The 27,552-nt window shown below is 34.6% G+C and overlaps 1 protein-coding gene across 1 annotated transcript; it reads right to left on the bottom strand.

The window, feature by feature from the left end:
• Positions 1-634: 634 nt before the first annotated feature.
• Positions 635-22,992, bottom strand: LOC129226617 (ras-like protein family member 10B). Its single transcript, XM_054861249.1, has 3 exons — positions 22,952-22,992; positions 9,928-10,102; positions 635-1,337 (listed from the first exon to the last, which is right to left on the bottom strand). The coding sequence occupies exon 3, from the start codon at positions 1,309-1,311 to the stop codon at positions 682-684; it is 630 nt and encodes a 209-aa protein (XP_054717224.1). The 5' UTR covers positions 1,312-1,337; positions 9,928-10,102; positions 22,952-22,992; the 3' UTR covers positions 635-681.
• Positions 22,993-27,552: the final 4,560 nt, after the last annotated feature.

Raw genomic sequence — 27,552 nt, 5'->3', positions numbered from 1 at the left:
TTATATGTATAAATGTTAGATAGTTTTATAGTTGGCGCCACTCGCCACTGTGCCAAACTTTCAAAAAGAAAAGTACGCGTTCCAAAATCCTTAGAAAAAGAGCCAAACACAACAAAAAGTGTGACTCAATTTTTTTTCTTTTCTTTTAATCTTACGCGTTAATGGTATTTCTTTTTCACAAAAAGATGAGTATTTGATTAAGGAATAAGTCTTTTTTTTTTTAAAATTTGACTTAAATTTTTAAGTACCCCAAAAAGCAGCATGGCTCTCAATTCAAAGCATTCATAGCGAGGGTGCTGAAAAACCGCCAATAGTTGTCCAATGTAGCAACACCTGCACTGAAACACACTTTTTGAGAAAACTGATGAGCACAACAGAGCACAACTGATTAGAGCGCCTATTTCGCCTAGGAACTCCAAATTAAATTAAATTCCTATTCCGAATCTGCATCCTGAAGTTCTTCCATATAGTAGACAACTGGAGGCCAAAATTCTATAGACCACTGACATCCACAACTAAACGGGTGACACATTAAAGACTGGATGCCAAAATTGGGAGGATCGCAAAAAGTGTACAAAAGCTTACGTTCTTTAAACAGCTTCTTTGGCAATTAAAAAAAAAATAGTGGCGCCACCTATGAAATATTAAAGCGGTAGATCGCCTCGCACACCAATCCTTCCCTTACATGATAGAGCACTTAACAACAGATTCCCCCCTCCTATCTCTATGCGCGTGCAGGCTCTCGAAACGTGGGGAACTGTACGACGGTAATTTCTGTCCATAATCCACGTAGTCGAGAGCCCTAACGAGTTCCCTGAAGAGTAGCACTACATGCCAGTTATGGCGGGCAGAGCACTCCACGTAGCTGCACTTCCAATGCTTCTTCACGAGCCCGGCGACCTCCCGCCGCTCCCTTTCCCTCAGCAAGTCCTGCTTGTTGCCGACCACGAAGAGCGGGATGCTGTGCATGTCGCGCGTGTCGCAGATCTGGTCGCGCACACTCTTCACGTACTGGAAGGTCTCCAGGTCGTTGAGGTCGAACACCAGGACGTAGGCCGAGGCGCTCCGAAGCCCGTAGTCCCGGAAGTCTCTCCACTCGCTGGCAGAGTCCGCTGGGAAGTAAGGGATGACGGGTAGGTCTACCAGCCTCATCGAGTAGACGTGCTCGTTGAACACGACCGTGGGGTGGTACACGGCTTTCGTCTCGGTTGGCGCGTTCTCCTCGCCGAACTCGCTGAAGACGAACTGGCGAATGAGGGATGTCTTCCCCACGCCGGCAGCGCCCAGGACTATCACTTTTACTATATGCATGGCAGTGATCAATTCTTTATGATTACCTGTATTAAAAAAAGAAAAATAATTAAATGTATTAAAAAAAATATGGCAGTAAAACTATACGATAAAATACATGAATGTTTAATGTAGAGGGCCGTGGTAGCCCGATCGGTAGAGTGTCGGATTCGGGGCCGGAGGGTCCTGAGTTCGAACCTCGATGGTCGAAGACCCACCGTCGTCATTAAAGGGGACTGGGTGACGTTAAATATGCTCGTGGTCTCAATGTCCTCCAAGTGAAACGATACCTCTGGGGGTGCTAGCACCAGGTAGCCATTAGCTCCTGGACTAGTTCTAAATTCACATTAACTGTTCGATCCGGTGATGGTGCTGCGATCTATCGGTATATAAAATAATGGAGGCAAGGCACTTAGTATGCAGTCCTCGACATAAATACAGTTGTAGTCAGTTGTGACTCTGAATAGGAATAGGAATAGGTTTAATGTAGGGGCTATTCCACCGTCACGTGCGGGACAAAAATACGCGTAAATTTCATTAACATTTCGTCATATCTCTTAATATTTTAATGAAACAGGGGTAAGCATTTTTTTTTTAAATCTTTACCTTTCATGCAAAGATACTCCTGATACAATTGTATTTTTTTACGCAATTTTGTTTTTAAAAATAAAATTTATTTACATACGTCACATGCGAGACATGCAAAGTCAACCTCTGGTAACTTGCTTATGAATAAGCTAGTATTTTTGCTCTATTAATACAGCAATGACGAAGCAAATTGTAGATTTTGAGAGCTATGGTTCTAACGTAAAGGAAACATATCTCAATAGTTTAGAAATAATTATTTAAACCATTGAAAATAAATATGCCCATTCCATTGAAAACGGTCATTTTGTTCCGCACGTGACGGTTCCTATATTTCATTAAAAAAAATAATTTTTGAAGAAAGTTTTTGCTTAAGAAGTCACACAAGCGTTGTGATTTCTAAAGCAACAAAATTTTGTTCATCATCCTTTTAAATTATTATTTTTTATGAAATATATGAAGCGTCACGTGCGGAACAAAATTACCGTTTTCCGTGGAATGGCCCTGTAGGAATACTTTTCACTCCTGGGTTCCCCGTACCCACCACTATTTGGGGTTTAACCAGTTGGATGGGATCCTGAATACAGCTTCAGTTTTTTTGATTTAGACCAGAAACCGAGCAATCCGTGGTCCAGCACCCCCAAAGGTATCGTTTCACTTGGAGGACTTTGTTACCACGAGCATATTTAGAGTCCTCCAGTGCCCGTGTCCAGATTTTCATAAAGGGAGGGGTTTTAATCTTACCAGTAGGGGGGGATTCAATCCCCTTACAGCTTTTAGTTTTACGACAAATTGCCGATCCCAGTAGGGCGTTTATTCACATGTAAGGACTGCTGTATTCTTGAAGGATACCTCTAGTTGTACAAGTTACCAAAGTATTCCTTCGTTTCACAGATTCGCTTTAATCAAACTTTGCTTGCTTCTTTTTAATTAAATCTGTTTACTATGTAGTATATTGCAATGAGTATTAAAAACTCTTCACAAATTCTTTTATAATGTAGAATGTATATCAGGTTGTTATGTTCTGAAATAATGCTTAATAAGCTAAACAAGAAAGAGCTTTTTGCAGATGCAAATTACATGGCCAAGCACAATCACTAATGCATCTTCATAGATGTAACATATGCCAAATTCACCATAAGCTCCTTACAATAAGCAATATTCTTTCTTTGCATTGGTAGATCATTCAGCGGTTCGTCCGCCATACTTTTTCCGAAATATTACATCAGTTTGTAAGGCTTTAGCAGTTGTAAATCGCAAAAAACTTCAGCGAGAAAATTAAAATAAAATAAAAACGCTGAACGCAAACTTTCTCATTAAAGTAAATTTAAGTCAAATATACATTTTCTTCATTTTGCTTATTTTTTCCCCAAGGGAGGGGTTTAACCCCTAAAACCCTCCCCTTGGACACGGCGCTGCCTCCAGTCACCATTAATGAAGACGGTGGATCTTCGACCGGCTAGGATCGAACCCGGGAACCTCCGGTCACGAGTCCGATGCCTTAGGGTCATTCCATATAAAATCAACAAATGGGCCGTGCCGCACCATTTTTGATTTTGATGAAATTTGGTTGGTAATATGTACCAACATCATGTACTCCAAAACAGCTTGTTTTATTTCTTGAAAAAGATTTTTCTCTGAGATATAGCCCTTTGTTTGTTCCACGGATGCGTAAAATTTGCCTTTTTTGACCTTTCTTCTGGGAGCTGTAGTGGATTTATTTATATTAGTCGAAAGATCAAATACGGCTTATTGTAAAGCTAAAAGAATGAACTTTTGTTTGTGCATAATTAAAAACTATTTAAGTTAAACCTAACTAGAAAAATTTCAAGGTCAAAGCGTGGTTAAAAAACTGCTGTTTTGGTTATTTTGGGAATGAAAATAACAACAAAGGACTTTCGGTAACAGGCCAATTTTTTTTTCTGTTGCACTTAGGTATACATACTAGAAGCAGAAGAAAAATTAAGCTACTACTGATAGTCCTTCATTATGAAAAAATTGCTTAAACTTGAGAAAAAATTAAAAATGTACTTTTTCACCCTCCAAAAAAGCCCGGTAGGTAAGGGGATAAAAATCTAAAAATGCTATGGTAAGAAGCCGTCACATTGCCCTTTAAAACAAAACAAAAACTGTCTTGTTATTCCAAAGCGTAGAGGAGATATAAGCGTTTCAAAACTGAAACATTTGGTTTTTTTTTTTTTTTTTTTTTGCACAAGTTGGAATATTATGAGCGTTAAATGAATCTCTTTGTGAAATTTGTTTATTTAAAAAAAAAAAAAAAATTCCCTTAGCTAGCAGACGACATTTTCCAATAAACTGCTACAGTAAAAAACTATAGAATTAGACACAAAACATAATTGAGATAAATCAAATAACCACTTGATAAAATTTTACATCGCTAAGTTTTTACATTGTCCTTTAAAATAAAACAGAAACTATCCTTTTATTTCCTGGTGAAAAGCAGATATAAGCTTTTAAATAAAACAAAACGACCGTCTGCATGCTATTTGATTCAATGTTTAAAAAAAAATATAAAAAAAACATGCTAGTTACCAAATGAAACACATTTGAGATAAATTTAACTGAAATATAGTGAAATAAAATTATGTACAATAAATGACGTTCAGGTTTAAGTAAATATTCTTACACAATATAATTTTACACAAAAATTGCTTTTAGTTTTTACTTCGTGTTTACAGTTTTGTGTCTAGCGTTTTACTGGAATTTTTTTGTTGACAGTAACAGACTTGAATTCTTCTAACAGAGATGGCAAACGGACATGAAGAATCCCGAAGCTGACAGGAACAAAACTGCAAAGTTCTTGTTTGTGGGACAGGAATTGCAAGTTCGAACTTTGCCTGCAATTGATGTTTAGTGTCTTCAATATTTTGCTTTGGGCAAAATACAAATTCAATATTTTTGATATTTTTTGAGCAGTACTCAAACATATCAAGTGGATTTTTCATTTGGTTTTCTAATGTTCTTTGAAGACTAGCTTTTTTTCACAATCCTTTTAACAGCCCCACCAATACCGTCACATGGTCCCTTTCCATGGCATGTGGCGAAAAAATGCCACTCAGCTTTCATTCCAAAATCCTGCTGGTGGTAACACAAGTTTATGAAATTTTTCTTGTTCTTGTGCTGGACAGCTGACCCATCAGAAAAATAAATTATTCTCTTCAGATCAGGAAAGTATGCCTTTAAATTTTCAATTACTAATTTCTGGAAAGCGTGAAAAGCTACAGTACTATGTTCTAATGAGTCACTAATTACGCAAAAGCAACGGTTTTTCAACTCTTCATTTTCTTTTAAGTATAACATAAAGGGGTGAACTGTTGTTTGGTTGCTTGACCAATGATATGCTTGTACTTCATCTTGTATAATGAAAGAAAAATTTTCAGAAAAGTCTCCCATTAATATAAGCTCTTGCAGATCTTTCTTCTTTAAGTTCATGAATTCTGTTTGTTTTTTTGTTATGAAATGATGAACTTTAAGTTTCTCTAACATTTCATGTAACTTCTCCAAATATTCTGCAAAAAGAAGACTGGTTGACAGCTCGCAGCAGTCCGTAGATACCCATTGTGAAAATTTTATCACTGTTTCATCCTTTTCAAAATCTTTCTATCCTTCTTCAAGTATTTCCCGCAGCTTATCAGTTCCTGCACATTCACTACACTTTACAAGAACACAAGAATCTCTATCAGTGTTGCAGACCATACAAGTGAGGAGATACTTGTAGTCTATGTCTGATTTCAAGGCCGAGAGCATTAGTTTTACGTTCTGGTAGATGATGCATACACATACAGAATGAGTTCCAGATGCTTCGGCTAGAATACAGAATTTAGGTCTCAGATCTGCAAATTTTGAAAACCCTATCTTTATAAGGGGATATTTTTTCTTTGACAGCTCTGTAAAGTTCTTTAAGGTTGCATAAAATTAACCTTTTTTGGACATTAACTTTTTCTCCGTCAGGTTTTCTGACTGATATGCAGTCTCTTTGTCCGGCCAGAATTCTACTGTTCTCCTCATTTTCGTAAAATTGATGTACAGTTTTGATTGAGTTTCATCAAGCTTATTCCTGGTTTTATTCTTTCGAATTTCTGGCAGAATACCGTCTTTTTGTACTAAATATTTGGATTGTCGAGCAAGGTACTGACTGACGTTAAATTCCCTCTGGATTTTATCAATGCTCCAACTACTAGGAACTAAACTTAAAATATTTACTTTTTCTCGTGTATAAAATGCAACTTTCATTTATTCTTTGAGCTTGTGAATTAGTTGTTCATACTCATTAGCTAAATTACAATGCAAGTTTTGTGAGAAATTCTCATTGTCAGCAGAAATGTTCAAACCAAAGGCTTTACTTAGTTTTTCAGCTGCAGATTTAGCTATTTTACTAACTTTCTTCTTTAAAATTGAATCCCTTTCTTCAGCTGAACGCTTCTGTGAATTTACTGGATAAATGTTAAGGGCTATGCAAGCTTTGTTTACTTCTTTGACGAGAGCAGGTTTCGGTTCAAAAGTGCCTAAGCACTCATTTTCAATGTCACTATCTGTGTCTCATTTAGAGGTTCTAATTTTGTCCAAACATCTTGAACATAACGTTTTTCCAGGAATTAATTTCAGATTAGAATTGCACATTGAAAGTTCAATTGATATTTGTCTTAGGGATTTTTAACAGATTTTGAGTGAATATTGTAGGGGTCGGAGCAAGATTTTCCATAAATATAAAAGTATCTGTTCAAAAACTTTTCCCTATGAAAAGTACAAACATTCTCTATATCACCGCACTAATTGAAAATAATTTTATATCTTCATCTGCGAATTCAATGACTGAATGTAATTCTGAATGTTTAGGGTAATGTAATTTATGACATATCTCTTTTGTAAAGATTCCAATAGAACAAGAGTCCTCCATCATACTACTTAACCTTTTTAACAAAGGTTTCGTTCTAAGAGCGATGCATTGTCAAATCAAATAAAAGACTTGAGAGAAAAAGCAGAAGCTGAGTTGTTTATGAGAAACTTACATTATCTGCAAATTTAATTCTATGTCGTTTGGAAAACTAATTCGTTATTTGCATTGCCACATTGGTAATTATCGTTGACTAAAATCCAAAATTAAAAAAAAAATGTTTACACTTTACAATAAAACCATTTGTGCTATAAATACCAAATTGATTATAATTTTAAGCGGTTATTAGATTTAATTTAAATCGGTTTTGTGACTAATTATATCGAAAAATTAACAAATTTCACAAAGCAAATTCATTTAATACTCATAATACTCCAACTTGTGCCAAAAAAAAAAAAAAAAACCCTAAATGTTTCAGTTTTGAAACGCTTATATCTCCTCTACGCCTGGGAATAACAAGACAGTTTTTGTTTTGTTTTAAAGGTCAATGTGACGGCTTCTTGCTATAGCATTTTTAGATTTTTATTCCCTTACCTACCGGGCTTTTTTGGAGGGTGAAAAAGTACATTTTTCATTTTTTCTCAAGTTTAAGCAATTTTTTCATAATGAAGGACTATCAGTAGTAGCTTAATTTTTCTTCTGCTTCTAGTATGTATACCTCAGTGTAACAGAAAAAAAAATTAGCCTATTACTGAAAGTCCTTCGTTGTTATTTTCATGCCCAAAATAACCAAAACAGCCGTTTCTTAACCACGTTTTGACCTTGAAATTTTTCTAATTAGGTTTAACTTAAATAGTTTTTTATTATGCACAAACAAAAGTTCATTCTTTTAGCTTTACAATAAGCCGTATTTGATCTTTCGACTAATATAAATAAATCCACTACAGCTCCCAGAAGAAAGGTAAAAAAAAGCAAAATTTACGCATCCGCGGAGGAACGAAAGGGCTATATCTCAGGAAAAATTTTTTTTCAAGAAATAAAACAAACTGTTTTGGAGTACATGATGTTAGTACATATTACCAACCAAATTTCATCAAAATCTGAAATGGTGCGGCACGGAGGTTTCTGAAAATTTGTTGATTTTATATGGAATGACTCCTTATCAATCAGTCACCGCAGACCTAATGTAGGAACACTGTCTGCCCATGTTTGCCATAGAATTGGCAAGCAGCCTGCTAAGACAAGACAATCTGAATGAAGGAGAAAAGGAAAATATATTGAGGTACGTGCTTCGTTCATTTCCATTCAACTCTGGTTAATGTAAAGGCTAACAAACATCTGTAACGACAAACTGGCACTTCTTCAAACTAATAGATGCATCCATTTCCGTCTGTAAACCGGATGTTCGCCTTTCAATCTAATCGGTGGTCAGACAGTAGAAGGAAGTTATGAAAATGTGTTTGGTCACTCATAAAGCTTTTTAAAATGTAACCAAAATTCATGTTAGATTAAGTCAGAAATTTTAGCACCAATATTATTATTTCATTATAATGGGGCTGCGTCAGAGGCCTTAGTCTTTTTCAGACTCAGTATTTTCCCCCAATATGGCATCTAGTCTTTCACGTGCTACCCGTAACGCGCGGATGTCAATGGCACAGATAATTTTAACACCCAGTTTCCCACCTGGTAGTGGGCACTTGAACTCTCACGGTGCGAAACTGCACTAGGAATTGATTTTAGCCGAGAGCGCTTAAGCCAAATAGGCGCTCTAGGGATCATTGGGAAGAGATAAAATGGAGGGAGTGAAGACTTCCTTACGTGAACCAAGGGCCCCAAGTCACGTGATAGATTTTCAAGCAAAGCATTGAAAGAGATCTGGTTTATTTTGGCAGTTTCACGCAAAACGCGCCAACCATTCGTCGTTGTTGAGTCACGTGACTTGGAGTAGTATTCTCAGCTTTTGCTAAGCCAATGATTGGACTTGCTCCCTGCATTTATATTCCTGCTCTAAGATAGGGATCTTTACCACGGGTTCAGAACCCACGATCAAAGGCGTATGAGGCCAACGCCTAGCGGATGCACCGATATTATTCAGAAGCACAATTTAAGGAAACACGTGGTTCTAGGACGTGATTCTTTAATTATATCGTCGCTTCAAAGCAACAGTAAGACATCTAATTCCAGGAATTACTGTAAGATATCTTAGTTACTTTGAGGCAACGAATATGTAACAGTAATATATTACATTTATATTTTACAGATTGGAAATTTTTAGAAATTGGAACCTCATTTTGGAATGGTTATGTAATAAAATGCAAAGATTTGAGTGATTTAAACCGTTAAAAATAAATTAACATATAATACTTTAGCAGAAAATCATTTTTTAATTTCAGTTTAACTATAAATTTTGAACAATTCAATTCTTTGCATCAATATTTATTTCACAATAAAAGTTATTCGTTCTTTCCATCAAAGCACTGATGAGCTATACAAAATTAATTTTAATATTAAAGAATTAAAATTCAATAGAGCATGACATCAAGGACGGATCCAGAAACTATTCAAGGAATGGGCAATTGATTTCAGACCCTTACCCTTTTATGGATTCGCAAACTTCGCCCCTCCCCCCTTCCAAACACCATGAAAGATCGTCTCATTTCAGTATTTTTGGGAACGTTGGGGGGACACTTCCTTTTCTACAAAGTTGCGGAGGAGTGTACCAAATTCCATTTCTTACTTTTACGCCATCACAGGTGTCCTACAATATTTCTCTCTTTTTTTTTTGGACTTCAATTTTTGAAACTTTTCTGAGAAGATACCCTAAACCCTATAACCCTATTTAATGTCATCTAACATCGTCTAAAATTGAGTTTCTGGAACTTTGAAATACTTCTTATACAAAGTTCGGATCCCTATCACTAAAGTGTTAAGATATGTGCTACAATTTCATTTTTAAGACAGCAAGAGGGGGAGAGCCCGTTTTTTTGTAAAACTATTGAAGATTGTCTAAAACTGTTTTCAACTTCAGTATGAAAAATATGCCATGGAGGAGTTCCTGCATCTCGACTCAAGGGGGGGCGATCGCCCCCATCGCAACTCCCTTGTATCCATCCTTGCATGACATCAGTATTTTGTTCGAACTAAAACTCAGTCTCTACATCAAAAAGTTCTGAAAATCATGGAAAATTAAGACTGACCTTTAATTTATATTGCTAGTTGAGTAATTTAGGTAATTTCATTCCTAATATAGAAATTTCTGAACGCTGCGTGCTCGGTCTAGTTTCCACTATTAGCATTCCACAGGGGGCAGTGGGGTGATTCGATCTCATTTTATCTTCTTTTCTTTATATGCTTCCTTATAAGAAAATAAACCTGTAAGAAAAATTAAGGTTTCAAAAATAGAACAATATATTGAGAAAAGAACACATAAAATTGTTTGAAGCGTACTGTACAAAAGATTGAAAAAAGTTGTGTGTCATAAAGACGCACGATGAAAGTAAATCTTTTATCGTCTTTTTTTTTTTTAAACTTTCTTCTTTTTTAACTGTCACTTCAACTGCAAGTTTTCTCTCCCGCCACGCTCTTGTTCTTTCTGCGCCTGACTGACAACATATTCACAACAGGCATATTCAAACAAAATTGTATATTTTGATGAATAAATTAGATTATAAACAACGAGAAAACTAAACAATACTCGAAATCCGCCCTTTAATTGTTGCCAAAACCATGAAAAAAAAAAAAAGGCAGTCATGGGACTGACAACAGAAGTGAAAACTTAAAACAACAAAATAAATTTGGTACAGCGCGCACGCGCGTGTGTGGCGTGTGTTTAATTTTCATTTAAAATTAATTGTAGTTTCAAACTTTAAAATTTTATAATTTGTAAATTCAAAATATCAGCTACAGTCTATTTTTTTACGTTTATCAGCGTTCTGAACATCAATTATATACATTTTTTTGGTCTATTTCAGTTCGTTCTTAAAGTAAATATTAATGCAAATATAGATAATATTTGAAAATAGATTCTTAGTTTGCGTTATTCAGTTTTCCATGCATAACAGTAATAAACAATACACATACTGAACTTATTCTTATGGCATGAACTTATTATGTCTTTTGAATGGATGATTGTGAAAATTCTGTCACCAAATTTGTGAACTAAAGTCACGAATTCACCAACTTGACAACCGACGTGTCGCTGAGCTCCTCGTCAGAATCTTCTCGGTGAAGGAAAAAGAACTCTGTAGAAGTTGTTTTTCTGCTAATAGAGTGTTAATGCGGGAAAAACATCTTGTCCTTGCTTCTTTGCAGCAAGGTCACTTAATGTAATTTTCCCTTTTTAATGTCGCATAAATAATCCTTTTCACGAATAAACTTTGTGTGCGTAAAACAATGAAATAAATTATACTTTAACTGTGCTTGGAAAGAACATATTTTACACTCATGAACGAAAAAAAAGAAAAGAAAAAAAGACAGTCATGGGACTGCCGAAGTGAAAATTTAAGACTAGAAAATAAATTTGATGAGTATATATGTGCCCGCGCATGCGTGTGTGTGTGGTGTGTGTTTATTTTCATTTAAAAAATATTGCACTTTAAAAAATTTAAAAATTTATCAGTTGTAAATTCAAAATATTAGCTACAGTCTTCTTTTTACGTTTATCAGTAACTCGAACATCAACTATACATTTTGGTATGGTCTATTTCAGTTTGTTTACAAAGTAAGTATTGATGCAAATATAGGAAATATTTGAAAATAAATTCTTAGTACGTGTTATTCTATTTTCCATGAGTATAAGTAACAAAAATACACACACTGAACTTTCCATATAATCAATTTATTGTACTACCCCTTTTTAGCCAACATACTGAAAAGAGCCGAGATGCCGTGAGACTGACCAGAATGCCGGGAAATTCGAATTTTGAGGCATGCCTGATAATTTGGGGTTCATTATGAAGAAAATAATAACAATAGTAATAATGAGAAAAAAAGTGCGCTTTTGAATGAAAAGACATCTGGCAATAGCCAAATGCCGATTTGTTTGCCATGTTTTTATGCATTTATATGTGCAACTATGCAATCTATTTCAAGTTTGATTTGAATCATGCGCAGCTGAAACTGGTTTTGCATAATGATATGAAAACGTTTCGGTGACGAAATTACCACTAAATTACCCCTCTTTAGTGGACATGCAGAAAAGAACCGACATACCGTGAGACTGATCAGCATGCCGGGAAATTCGAATTTTTGAAGCATGCCAAATAATTCAGGATTCATTTCAATAAATAAATAAATAAATAAATAAATGAAAGAAAAATAAAAATAAAGCAAAAATCAGATTTAAATTTTAAAGTATGTGATTTAAATTAAAAAATTTCATTTTTTAATTTTTTTTTTCAAATTCATGTATCTTATTTATAATTAAAATCATGATTTTTTACGCTCTGGTCATCATCATCATTATTATTATATTCCAAAACTGATAACCATAGGTTTATAGTAGTTAAAATAGGAAAATAAAAAACCTTTGATTCGAATCTATTTCAGTATCTTTTAAAGGCTGCATCAAAATTGTAGTTTTAAATCTCGTTGTGCTAAGATTTTAATCAATGGACATCGTTAAAAACTAAACTCTCTATTTAAATTTCAATTAATGGTAGATATTTATCATCTGCAAAGTTAATGTTGAATTCCCCACTCAAAATCATTGGCAAACCATCAAAGCTATTCCGAATTTTATCTTGAAGTATTGCAGAAGTGTCTTTAGAATAAACAAATAAATTTTCATACAGAAACGTGTATGATCAAGCGCAATACATGGCGCGTGTCTATTGTGCTTGAAAACTTATCCAGTGAAATATTAACCGCAACCATTATAATTAGCTGTCCATTTTCAGAGTGGCAACGGCAAACACAATGTCTCACTGATATCAGAAACATTGTTTTTTTCTCATCTGAAAAAACACTCAGCACGCCTAATGAAGTTATCACTTCAAAAATATTATACAAGCGTGAGATTCGAACTCACGATCGGCAGGTACAGTGCAGAACCTTTTATCCGGGAACCAAAAAACCGGGACACCAGAAAACCGGCAACCTTTTGCCGATTTTCCCGCCATTTTTGAAAAATGCGCATTTTCGGCAATTTTTGAAAAGCTAAGCATTTTTTTTTTTTTGAAATACCTAAAAGTGTATGAGCGGTTTCTTAATAACTACCATATTACTCATCTATAATTCGGCAAAATGTTTACAAAAACGAACTTCAGAGGGTTATCCTTAACGCGGGGCAACATTTCCGAAATATTTTCTTGAATTAAAAAGTACACTCGTAAGTCTGAAATTTTCGAGTTTTATTCCAACTGAATACTAAAAAAATGAATATTGTCACATTCTAATGCAATATTTTATTGAATAGTCTCTAATTAACGCCGTTTAGAGCGTAAGTGACGTCGAAAAGGCGCGGGAAACACCGAAAACCAGATTTGCGAATTTTTTGTACAGTTGATTGTGGAATCTAGAAATCGTTAAACGCATGACTCATAAATCAAATTTCTATTACTTAATGCAAAAGCAATAGTTATCAATAACTACCGTAATCGCAAACAACAAACCTTTACAAAAAAAAAAAAAAAACGCTTCCCTGAAAACAAATTCTTTTATACATTATAGTAGAAAAATTGCACATTTATGTTCAAAAACTCGTTTCTTGCCCTTCCCTTCATTTTCTATTGTTTTAAAACATGGAAAGTGGTTCCAGACCCCCCCCCCTTTTCAAAATGAATGTTAGGGTCCCAGGTCTTATGGATAACTTTCAATAATAAGCATTTCTGAACTGTTTCCTTCTCATTTTAATATGTATTACTATTTAGTATAGTAATTTAAGTCTCATAAACAAACGGCAAATAACGCTTTTTAGCGATCCAGAAAACCGGGAAATTCAGATATCCGGGACAGCGATGGTCCCGAACTTCTCGGATAATTGGTTCTCTACTGTAGTTCGGCTCTTGAGACTGACGCACTGCCGATCAAGCTACTGAGCTTCGTAATCTCAAAGAAAAAATCGCACGGAAAGGAGCAGAGAGAAGCCACGCATGCACTGCATTCCAAATGTCGGTGAGGTGACGGTCTCTAGGTGTCGCGAAATGGACGGTTTTTCCCCACCTCAAAAATGCTCAACGCGTCTAAAGAATAAAGTTCATTTTGATATTAAAAGTCAGCAAACTAATTTCAAGAATGAACTGAAGCAATGCGCTTTTAAACTGATGACTTTGCTTGAATCAAAAATATCTTCGAAACATTATTTGAAAAGTTTAAAATGCCCGAAATGCAAAAAATTCCTTGGTTAAATTTAGCTTTGAAATTAATTTCAAATTTTATTAACCGAACTAATTTTAAAGACTACTATTATTTTTCATTGTTTTTGGAAAATATTAAAAAGCGGAAGTATTTTAACTTTACTATTACTATTATTTTTCGCTGCTTTGGCAACAGTTAAAAACAACTACGTCAATCCTGTCAGACAAGAAGCGTGCGGATCAAAATTTCAAAGCCCTCGCATAAAAAGTTTCATTTCAAAGGAACTATAAATTGTGTTTTAATTGTTTTCACCACTTGTGTTTTTAATAATCAACACTCGCTTGCATGATTATCATAGCGGTAAAGATTTTTTAAGGAGGCATTTAATTGATAATTCTAAGTACGTGCGGAATTTCTATGCCAGTTGATTGTTAACCTCTAATAGTTTAGCTAGTGGCGTTCCTAGCACGGGTGTTACCAAGGGCGGTAGATTATAGTGTCACCTCCCGTCTTATAATGCCAAAAATAAATAAATAAATGGATGGATGGATGGATGGATGAATAAATGAATAAATAAATAAATAAAAATAAAATAAATAATAATTATGTCAGCTTAAAATTTGTACAACTTTCAGATGCATTTTTTTTTTTTTTTTTTGCGGTATAACGAAAGTTTAAATTAAGAAACAAAGTATAAATTTCAAATGCTTTTTATGTGAATTTTTTCTCATGCATTAATGAATTAATTGCTTATTTATTTGCTTATTGTTTCCTTATTTATTCATTTATTCATTCGTTTATTTATTTTCTCATTCGATGAAAAATATTTTTAATGATCAAATAGAAAATATTTCATGAGAAAAATATTTCCTTTTTTACTTTGTTCCATGAAAAAAAAAATATATTTCCACTTTTTTTGAAGGTAAAAATTTACTTCCAATAATAACTAATAATTCAATTCATGTTTTATAACAAAATACGTAGTCTTTTCTGAATGTACTCTAATTTTTAAAGCACATTTCCAATTTGTTCAGTTTGAAAAAGCTAAGTTTCCTTTACTATTTCACTTTGCCTCGCATTTCTCTACATGTTTACTAATATGTGAACATTTTTCTTTTTATTTGAAGAGATATTTCCGCAAAGCGAGCACCGCAAGCGAAGCAATTAAACAACGAAAGACTGATAGCTTTGAGTTGAAATCTTTCCTCTTCAATGCATTCATTTCACACCAAAAGAGCAAACTCCGTCGATGAGTGATAGAAAGAATCATTATTTTCAAATATTTACTGACTCCCCATCAAATCATTCAACAAAAACACTCAGAATACTTCACAATATTACTTCATCGTCCTGTCAACATTTCAAATTAAGAAACCACCTGGTTACTGATCCTTATGAAGTACAGAAATACTTGGAATTTTTCCCTCACCGTCCAGACGGTCAGTAATGCTGGCCAAAAAAGGTAGAGTAATCGATAAATGTCAACACCGCTGAAATAATCGATTAGGAAATCGATGAAAAGTTCTTTGGCGCCACTTACCGGCCTATGGCTTATTTATTAGTCTCGTTTGAGCAAGACTTCCTTGTGAGGGGGGAAAATTCATTCTTTTTTATTATTATTATTTTTTCTCTTATCCCAGCGGGATCTTTATGGCAGAGAAAAGACTGAGTGTGTGTTTTCATTTCTTCGCGATAAATTGGATTTCTCCGAACATATCCGAAGATCCACCTCATTGAATCGAATTCGTGTTCCATCGCTTGTTGGTTACAAATCATTGTGATGAGAGCGCTCCAAAAATAGTTTTATAATAGGTCCATGGAAAAAGTGAAAAATTTAGAATGCTTTATATATAATATCAGGAGTTTGTGAAGATGAATTGGAGACATTTTATCATAACACCGGATTATATACAAGATATTAAAATATGCTTGCAAATATGCACTTAAAATTTTTAAATGTACACTAACAATTTTTTATTTGTGCAAGTAAAAGCTTTCTCAGCTGGATAAATAGGTCTCATCTTTGTGGGTGAAGAAGATATCAATTAAAAACCTTTAAAATCAGCATCTTTCTCAATTTTAGTAAGAAAAATTTATTCGCATATTAAAATATTCGAACCAACCAAAAGAACGAATTTTTGCTCGACTGGTGGAATTGGTTTTGAATTTCTAAGTTTGACAGAACTGGAATTATGGCTCTTTTTAGTAAATTTCAAATACAATTCCAAGCCTTTATTCATGGCACCGATTTCATTGCATTGTAGGCAGACAAAGAGAAAAGGCTCAATGATGTCAAATTTTCTCTATTTCCATTTTCTATTTGTTAACAAATGAAACACTTGTAACTGATTTTAGTAACCAAGGCTTTTTTAAAGGGATTTCCGTTTTTGCTTTTTGTTTTTGCGAGTAGCACAACTTGTAATTGTAATTATCTTTCCTCGTTTCCTTTTTTTCCCATGATATCTAGAAATAATTTCAAAATCTTTAAACTTTATGTGTGCTTTTGCCCGCGAGGTTCATTTTGATACTAGTGGCACCCGCACGGCTTTGCCCGTAATAGAAAATTAAAAGGTCTTTTGGTTCACCTGTATATTTACAAATAATGTATAGTGAATTTTCTCGTCAATTGGCTTGTGCCCATGTTACGGTTCCACGTAATGACAATTTCATAATTTACTCTTCCATCTTATGAGAATTTTGTTCTTAAAATTGGAAGAGAAAAAGAACCACATCGAATTTTCGAAAAATCGCTTCGAGGCGCACACCCCTTTGCTACAAACTAACTTTGTGCCAAATTTCATGAAAATCGGTCGAACGGTCTAGGCGCTATGCGCGTCACAGAGATCCTGACAGACAAAGGGTCTTTCAACTTTATTATTAGTAAAGATTTCATGAAAATCGGCCGAACGGTCTAGGCGCTATGTGCGTCACAGAGATCCTGAAAGACAGAGGGACTTTCAGCTTTATTATTAGTAAAGATAAAGATGAGTTATGGCAGTTCAGGTCGGATCTTTTTTTTTTTTAATCTTTAATTTTATCGTAGTTTATGTTTGCTTCTTGAATAGCTGAGATGTTACGGATACGAAGGGCTACTCAACACAAGGTGGTTTTCAGAAAATGCGTTTTAAATGATTTCTGCATGGGCGAATCACCAGTTGGCATCATTCTCGGAACGAACGAGAGAAAGAAGGGAGTACTCAACACAGATGAAAAAATATACCTGCTGATTCCCTTCTGAAGAGTCTCTAGTTGGAGCAAATCTAATCTGACGTACGTACTGATGAGATTAAGATCCGCGTAGCCTTCAGAATGTCGTCGAAAGAAAAGAAAAGAAAAGAAAACTACATGTGCAACGGGAGTGTTCCAATTTTTAAATACTTTTTACTTCCTTTTCCAAAAAAGGAAGTATTCGCGAAAAAAAATTTCACTTAAAATTCGGCCTTAATTTCCATTTTGCTCACCCCCGAATTCATGTTGAGTTTTTTTTCAACCCGACCACACGCGGATAAGTGCCTATGAACGTATAAACACCCGAAATATCTATTTTGACATACCCCGAGTTAATTACAACGACTTTTCTCGTGACGTCCGTATGTACTTATGTATGTATGTATTTCGCATAACTCAAGAATGGTATGTCCTAGAAAGTTGAAATTTGGTACGCAGAATCCTAATGGGGTCTAGTTGTGCACCTCTCTTTTTGGTTGCTTTCGGGTGTTTCTAAAGGGGTCTTTTGCACCTTTTTTGGGGGAAATCATTGTTAATTTCGATGTAAACTCAAGTGGTTATAGTTTGGCGACACTTGGCGATATATCGCCAGTCTTTTGGTCCCCAAGTTTTCTCACCAACTTGGCGACAAATTTGGCGATTTTTTTTTTAAATCTGGTTTCAAGTTAGCCATTGTTGGTGACATTTAGAGAGTTATCACATTAAAATTGCAATAATGGGGAAATAACATTAAATTGGCGTAAAAGAACGTCATGTGATGCACACATCAGCTCGTTTTTTTTTAATTTATCAATTTAAACTCGGTTTTGGATCTGAGGATGTTGATGGTCATATTGGGCCAATGTAACACGCCATCAGTCGAGCATGTGACACGTCGAGTTTACAATCTAATATCAGTGCGAACTCCATTGAAAGGGATCTCAAAACGCATTTCCAATTCATAAATAAATTAAAAAGATTTATATTCACTTAAAAGGTAATCATAATATTCCGTTAATGAGATAATTAATGCTGCTAATGAGCTGCGCCTCTGTGGTATCACGGGTAGTCTAATTACCGTAATGCGCTCATTAAAATGCTTGAACAAATGTCATAACCATTCATTTCCAAGTTTCGCTCTATCAGTTTCATGTGTTTACGAGTCATTGTTTCTTAAAAAAGTTTTAGTGTTAAAGCGAACGAGTCATTATATTTTAATGATCTCTTGTTTATGATGGGGGCTGAATTTGTGTTTTAAAAAAAGCATTTCACATTGTCGAATATGATTTAAGAATGGTTAGGTCTGCTTTGTATCGTTTAACTCGTTGTAGGATAAGATAAATATAGTGAAATGAAAAATGCTTAACATTATAAGCATTTGAGATGAAAATAATGGCGGTTCATCACATGCCTAAGAAATCAAACTAGATTTCATTTTTAAAAACAATTCCTGACCTTTCTTTTTTCGACATTTTCAAACTCGGTCACTATTGGTTCCACATTAGTTACGTTTTCAGAATTTTTTTTACTGTATTGAAAAAAAAAGGGCTAAATTTCTATTCAACGCACTTAATAATGTAGAAAATTTGTCAAAAAGAGGTTAAAAATTATCCTTGACAATACCTCCAGTGAAAGTGATCAAGAAAGTTTCTCAAAATATTATCTCGCTTTTCTGTCATGATCCCGTCAAAACCCCCCATGTTATGTAACACATTTTCTTTGGTTGATACTGAAGATAACTCCTCCCGAATGGTAACAAGACCTTCTCGGTTTTGGTGGGAGATACTATACAGTGTTACTATGTAGAGATTGATACTATATGGGTTGCGTTGGTATACTTCCTGTGCTATTTTACATCTGCCTTTTGCAGATGTTATTGCTAAGACCATACTGATAAATTGCGCCCCAATGAAAAAGAAAAATAATCGTAGCATTTCTCATCTGCAAAGAGGGCAACAATATTACACTTTGTGTTAATATCGTTAATGGACTTTTGGACAATTTCTGCCGTTTCCAAACGTTCTTTAACTATCCAAACGCAGGGGCGAGAGATGATATAATACATTTCAAATGATTTTACTTTCATTAATATGTCTTCGTTGTCATTAGTGACCGCTTCTCCCAAATATTTAGATCCTTCCTCACAGGATTATTTTTTTAATATAATTTAGTCTGTAAAAGCACTTATTTTAGCGAAAATGTAAAGATTGGTGGTTTTGCGAGCTGAAAATATTGCAATTTGTATGTAACCCAGTGTCGCAGCGAAGGGGGGAGGGGAACACCCCCCCCCCCCCCCCCCCAGAGCCATTGGTTTTAACATAAATGCAAGTTCTAATACAGTAGTTTATGCTTATGAAAGGCCTGTTTTGATCGCAAAACCCTTCAGAAGGTATTTTTAATCAAAAAGTCCCCTCCAGAAGATATTTTTGATCACAAAACACCCTCTAGGAGGGATTTTTGATCACCCCCCCCCAGAAGGTATTTCTGGCTGCGCTAGTAATGTAACCAGAACCGAAAGTTGATTAGATAGTATATGAAATTGAAATGTTTCACTGAATTTTTGCGATTACGACCGGTTTTCAAAAATTAAAGCTTCAAGAAAAGAAGTGGTTTTACTGCATAAGTAATAACTTTAAACTCAACCCCCCCCCCCCCCCGTAAAAAACCTACCTCTTAGGGAGGGTGGTCACCTCTGCTATTACCAGGTTTGAAAAACATTTGATTTTCATAAGATATGTGAAAGTAATCAATATAAAATTTCAAGAAAAAATTGTATTTGTGAAAAATGAAAGAATGCTTATGTTTTACTTTCAAGAATAAAAAAATCATTAAAAAAATGCGTGGGTAAAGAAAATTTGCGGTTCTGGAAATTTTGCTGCATTAGGCTGCTGTCTACTCTGCCTATTGGGAAATTGGACCCTGTTGTTCGCTACCAGTAGAGCACTGGACAAGTTTGGCAAGTTTTATTTATTTACTAGTGGAACCCGCACGGCTTTGCCTGTAATACAAAAATTAAAAGGTCTTTTGGTTCGCCTGTATATTTACAAATAATGTATGGTGAATTTCCTCGCCAATTGGCTTGTGCCCATGTTACAGTTCCACGTTATGATAATTTCGTAACTTACTCGTCCATCTTATAATAATTTTGTTCCTAAAATTACGATATAAAAGAACCTCATCGAATTTTCGAAAAATTGCTTGGAGGTGCACACCCCCATGCTACAAACTAACTTTGTGCCAAATTTCATGAAAATCGGCCGAACGGTCTAGGCGCGTCACAGAGATCCTGACAGACAGAGAGACTTTCAGCTTTATTATTAGTAAAGAAAGATAAAGATTCTTTTACACAGAACCTAAACAGCTTCACGCATACACAGAGCACTGCGTGCCAAGCGCCTTTTCTCTGAACACACCACACACACAGGAAAGATTTACAACACAAGAGAAGGAAATAACACTCAGGGCACCGACGGGAATCGAACCTACGACCTCTAGCTTAGAAGATGAAGCTTTATCACAGAGCCACGGAGGCCCCTAGCAAGTTTCAGTTCTCCAAACATGAAACCATTTTGTCTGTGTCAATGCTGTTGAGAGAGGCAGAAGTTTTCTATTTAATGTAATCTCAGGTTGCTGTAACTGTTATCAGTGGTGTGCCCATAGGGTATACGACCGTATACTCTCAATCATTTTCCAGTATTATAGCGTATACCCTCAAGCTTCAAATATTTTCATTTATAATTCATATTATCGCATTTTAAAATTTTCCTAAAGCAAAAGTGATGTATTTATACTAACCACATTTTACCACAAGTAACATTATTTCTTTATATTTCTTAACACTTATCGAATCAACTCGTTTTGAACGCCTTGTAATCGCATACACATATTGTGCATAATGGATTACTGGGAGTATACCCTCAGAAAAATTGATGGGATCACTGACTGTAACCGACTTTAATGTTTACATTCTTTGATGCTAGCCACTGTTTTTATTCTAAACGTTAAAAATTGCAAATTTTTAATTTTGAGAGAGAAAAAGAAGAACAGAAATGAACAACTGAGTTACATAATAACATATTTACCCGTGTTCGTATTACCTCTTAGAATAAAAAGTTTAACTCTATGCATTCCGCTTGAAATTTTATCATGAAGTTTTTCTAAAAACCATAATTTCTCTAGTCTGTGAAAATGTTCCGTTAAGAATGAAATAGCAAAACGATAACATACTAATTTACGTAGCGAAAAATTGCAAATGTGTATAAAAATATGCAACGCAATTAATTTTGTTAAAAATTTAATTTACAGGCATTTAGTTTATATAAGCCTCATCATCACAAATCTTTTTTTTTTTTTTGTTACTAGTCATTAAATTTCAGAAAGATTGTCTTTAGGACAAAATCGTTGGATTGTCGATGGACAAAAGAGTAACAAGTGTTTCCGTCAAGCTGCGTATGCATTGCAAAAGAAGCAGAATTTCGGTAAATTTTCAGATCCGTAACAAGTGTTTTCGTGAAGTTTCGAATGCAATATATCTTACAGAAACAAACAGAATTTCGGTAAATTTTCGATCGAAACTGTTTAAGATTTAAATGTGTGTTAAAAATATGTATTACAACTATTTTTATTTAAATTTAACTCTACATTAAAAAATAGTAAATTGCTATTATTTTCAAACATTAAATTAAAAAAAAAATCCTTTCAGGGATTTTCTCGATAAATCAAAGGTCTATAACAAGTGTTGCGAATACTGAACTTACAAAAATGAACGAAATTTTGGTCAATTTTTAGTTTAAATCTATTTAACATTTACATAGAATAAAGATAACCAAATAATTTCACGCGGGAAATGCTTGCTATGTGTTACAAATATGCATCCAAAGTTACTTTTTTTTTAAATTAAAATTTAACTTTAGACATAATATTAAAAATATACATTCTACTTTGTATAGTAAAAAATTGCATACATTTATTAAAATATACCAACATAATCAATTTTTCCAAAAATTTAAGTCATAGACATTTTTTAATGATTCCAATGAAATGCAACAATGTTTTTGGTTTTTAATATTGAATTTTATAAAAAATTGTTTCAGAACATTTCCTTGATGGTCGTAATGAATGTCCCTGTCAAGTTACGAATACAGAATTATCTTACAAAAATGATCAGTATTTCGGTAAATTTTCTGTCGAATCTATTTCACATTTAAATAGAACAGCAAAAATTGCAACGTTCCGCGCGGGAAATCCATCAACATACTTAATCAACAAGAGCTTAAACTTCTCTTTTTTTTCGTGCTAAAAATATGTATCACAGCTATTTTCATTAGAATGTAACTTGTAGACATTGCATTAAAAATTATTAATTGTTTTCTTATCGAATATTCAATTTTAGAAAAAAATTGCTTTACATCCCCGATAGTCAGGTCTGTAACAAGTGGCTCCGTCAAGTTGCAATTACTGGTAAAAACAATCGGAATATTGGTAAATTTTCGATCGAAACTATTTTGCATTTAAATAGAAAAGTGGCAACTAAAACCTTCCACGCGGGAAATTCATCGAACATCTTCGGAATTGTTTACGATCGATTAAGCAGCAAAATTGATCTTCATTCGTAAACAAACAACCAAATATTTTCTCGCCAAATAACAAAACCACACAATCAAACATTCAGTGTCGAAAATTAATCGAAAAATTCGAACCCATGCATCAATTTCTCACCTCAGCTGCGTCCCGGGCTCATGGCAGCAGCTTCGTATCTCCGTTCGCCGGGGATCCAGCTGCAAGTGCTTCTCCGGCGAGCCAGAGGAGCGAGCGAAAAGGGGTGACCTTGTGCAGATCAATTCTCTCCCGCGCAGCATGCGCTACGGAATCGGAGAGCAATCTCCGGGGGTGTAAGTTCGGCAAATGGGGTTGGAGAGACATCCTTTCGGGAGAATTGAAAGGGAAATGAAAACATTGTGCGTTTTTTGGAAGCTTTATTTAAATAACGGAGTATTTTTCTCGCGTTCTCTTTAACTAAATCTTTGTGACTTGCAATGAAAAGGGTACGGGTAGTTATGGAATAGAAAAGGTTTTTTAGTTATCTTTTTTGAGCAATCACATTGGTTATTGTTCTCACTTGATGGTTTTGATGTTCCTATGATTTTATTTTCCCCCCCTCCCTCTGCAGCACCACCGTCCCGGCCCCTCCCGATGTTGCTCCTCTAGCGAAAATCGTCTCCAGGTTGCGTTCATATCCTACACGCATACACACACACACACACACACACACACACACTCATACATACACACACCTACACACATACATACACACTCATGCATGCACACAGACACAAACACACACGCATACATACACACACATACCCACACACTCATGCCTGCACACAGACACATACACATACACACACATGCTCACACACTCATGCCTGCACACAGACGCCTGCATACACACACTTGTGATTGCAAAAAACATAATTTGAATTCCAAACGTCAAAATTCAAATTATTTTTATCTTTTTTTTGATACGTTTTTATTCTGCTCGCTCTATATTGGGCTGGTGAGATAATTCTTTTAATCAGTGCCAAAAAAAAAAAAAATGAATAGCAATGCAGTACAATCGTGTTTATCCGGACTAGCGGGGACCAAAAGCAATTCGGATTTTCGAAAATCCGGAAAATCCGTAGAACTGTTTTCAAGATATTAGAAGAAGAAAAAAAAATATCACATACTTTCTGAACAAAAAATTGGTTTAAACACGTGTGTTGTTTGAATAAAGCACTGTCAACCTAACGCTTCATTAATGGTCAGCTGCAGTAGTGTTTTATAGATTAAAATAATTTATTGTACAATTTATACAAAAGACGCACTTGTTTTGAACTTTCCTCCAAATTAAAATTTTTTAAAATGTTTGTCTCAGCTTTTTTATGTGCTCTTAAGATAAGACAATGGCTTTCGCAAGATTCCAATGTCATTTGTAGATAGATCATTTAAATTCTGTTCAAGCTATGCATTCTATTTACGAGTTTAGAAACTTTACTGGCGTACGCAGTGGTTGGAAGTAGCGCGCTACAAGTAGCGACGCTACTGTAGTAGCTACATTTTTGAGTAGTTTGTAGTGTAGCGCACTACTTTTTAAAAAAAGTAGTGTAGTGAGTAGTTAACTACAAAAAAATAGTAGTTTGTAGCGATTCCTGGAAACTACTTTCAAATAAACTGAAAAAAAAAAAAAAAAAAAAAAAAATCAATGTTCGAACGAATTTGACTGGCGCAAATTTTACACAAGTACATTAGCAGATGCAATAAGAAATAAGTAAAAATACGAGCTAACCTCAGGTATTTCATTTTGACGCCATACCTGCTATCTGTTCGACGCCTTTAGTTTGTTTGCCGTCGTAATTTTTATGTTTCACCAATATTTACATTGAAAAAAAGCACTAATTTTCGTGAAAATGAAGATATCGGTGATTTCGCGAGTTGAAAATTTGGTGAATTTTATATGAACAGACTGAAGATTGAAAAACAAAGATATTTTAGCGAGGCTTAAATTTTTGACAGTATTCACCAAATAAAAAGAAGCTACTGAAACTGTTATAGAAAAGGATGATATTGAACTGTTCTGGAGGCCTTACAATAAATGCGAGCATTACAGTGTATGAGAGTATGATAACGGAAATTTTTCTTGGTGTCTTCTGATGAGCTAATTTATCAATCTGTTTTTGTTCAATCCTCTTACGGTGTGTTTGTGTATTAGTGTGTCCCGCCCCCCCCCCCTAAAAAAAATCGAAAGTTGTTTTTTCAAGTCGCACACTTTATTATATTTTATCCTTTTACGTCAAAAAAAAAAAAATCATATAATTTGAACAACGGCAACAGGTGCCGATTATTTTATAATTCGGTGTTTAGTTTCGTTGATTTACGTACTGGAATAGTAAAAATAAATTTCGTTTCTATGTTTGGGTAGGAAATAGAATGTAAGTGTAATCAGTTATTTTTTGCTTTTTAGTTCCTGGGTATTTTTTTTTTGAAGGTGGTTTTTTTTTTTTAATTTAAAAGTAATTTATTTTCACGATTGTTTTTACACGAGGAAAAATACAAGAGTGTATGCAATTTGAAAAATTGACTTTCATTTTTTGAGGGACAACCTATTGTGTATGCTTTGTATTTACTTATTTTTTGGAAAGTAGCGAAGTAGCGACTACATTTCAGAAGTAGTTTGTAGTTGCTACATTTTGAAAAAAGTAGTTGTAGTTGTAGTTACCTACATTTGTAACAAAGTAGTTGTAGTTGTAGTTCGCTACAAAAAAAATGTAGTTTTTCCAACCACTGGGCGTACGTCATCAGTTTTAAAGTTGCATTGCTTCTTTTTGTTCGACAGAGTGACAGAGCTAGTTTAGTAAAATACACAGTCATTGTACTAAACTACACTCATAGTATTTTTTGAAGTGAAAATTTCTAACGGCGTGTTGAACATTTTTGAGGTGGGCGAAAACCATTCATTTCACGACACCGTCACCGACATTTGAAATACAGCGCATGCGTAGCTTCTCACAGTTCCTTTACTACGTTACTTTCTTTGGGAATTGCGAACCTCGGCAGCACTGTCAGCAGCGAGCGAGTCTCATAATCTGATTCCTGAGTAAGGAATCTTATGGAGAGTGAGTTTGATCCTTACCCGGGTCAGTGCATTTTTTCTCCAGAAGAAAACATTTTAAAGCTTATATGAAATTTCTGAAGTGAAAAACTTCTGTAGACGCTTTGGGCGTTTTTTGAGATGGAAAAAACAATAATGTTTCTGATATCGGTGAGGCATTCTGGTTGTCGTTGTCACTCTGCAAATGGACAACTAATTGTAATGGTTGCTGTTCATATTTCACCGGATAAGTATATGAACGCAATACAAGATGATTTTTGGATGAAATTTTAATTATTGAGCAATCACGATTGCTTATTGTTCTCACTTGACTGTTTTTGGCGTTACGCTGATTTTATTTTCCACCCGCCTCCCTCTGCAGCACCACCGTCGACCGGCCTCACGATGCTGCTCGTCTAGCAAAAAGTCTCCAGGTTGCGTCCATATCCTACACGCATTCATACACGCATGCCTACACACACATGCCTGCACAAAGACACAAATACACACACAGCCTGAACAAAGACACAAATACATACACATACCAACACACATACACATATATACACACATAAACATATATACACACACATACACATATATACACACATAAACATATATACACACATACACATATATACAGACACATACCCACATACACACACATGCCATCACACGGACACAAACACACACGCACATACCCCCCCACACACACATGCCTGCACACACGAAAAAAAAAAACAGTGATTGCGAAAAACATAATTTGAATTCAAGATGTCAAAATTCAAATTAATTATTATTTTTTTTCTAAAGACGCTTCTGCATTACTTCAAAATAAAACTGTGAAGAGCTTTGATAACTTGCCAAAGATTTTGAGTGGGGATTTAAATCATCAACTTTGCAGATGATAGAAATCTATTATTAACTGGATTTTTAATTCGAGAATATAATTTAACGATGTTCAATGATTGCAAACTTGGCACAACGAGAAAAGAAAACTACAATTAATGCAGTCTTTAAAATATATTTAAATAGATTCGAATATAAATTGTTTATTTCCTATTTTAGTTACCATAAACCTATAGTATCAGTTTTGGAAGATAATGATTGTAATGATGATGATCAGGGTGTAAAAAAATCACGATTTTTAAAGAAAAGTATGAAAAAAATGGCTTTTTTAAATTTAAATAAGATTTTTTAAAATTTAAATCGATTTTTTTGATTTTTTATAAAGGCTGTAGAAACTTTCGGAATTGATTAGTTTATACTTTTAAATAAAATTAAACTTAAAATTGATGCTTACAAAATTAAAAACAATTAAATTTCAATAACCCGTCACTAAAAAGTTTTCATATCATTGTGCAAAACCTGTTTCAGCTGCGTATAATTCAAATCAAACTTGAAATAGATTGCATAGCTGTACATAATGATAAATGCATAAAAACAGGGCAAACCAATCGGCATTTAGTTTTGTCAGATGTCTCTTCTTCCAAAAGCGCACTTTTTCTCTCATTATTACTATTATTATTATTTTTTTCATAATAAACACCGAACTATCTGGCATACCTCAAAATTTGAATTTTCCGACATCATGGTCAAACTTACGGCATGTCAGCTCTTTTCTGCTTGTCGGCTAAAGAGGGGTAGTACAGTAAATTGATTATGTGGAAAGTTCAGTATGTGTATTTTT

This window comes from Uloborus diversus, chromosome 1, assembly GCF_026930045.1.
Source record: "Uloborus diversus isolate 005 chromosome 1, Udiv.v.3.1, whole genome shotgun sequence".
Taxonomy (NCBI): domain Eukaryota; kingdom Metazoa; phylum Arthropoda; class Arachnida; order Araneae; family Uloboridae; genus Uloborus; species Uloborus diversus.
This window is presented reverse-complemented; position numbering and strand designations above follow the sequence as displayed.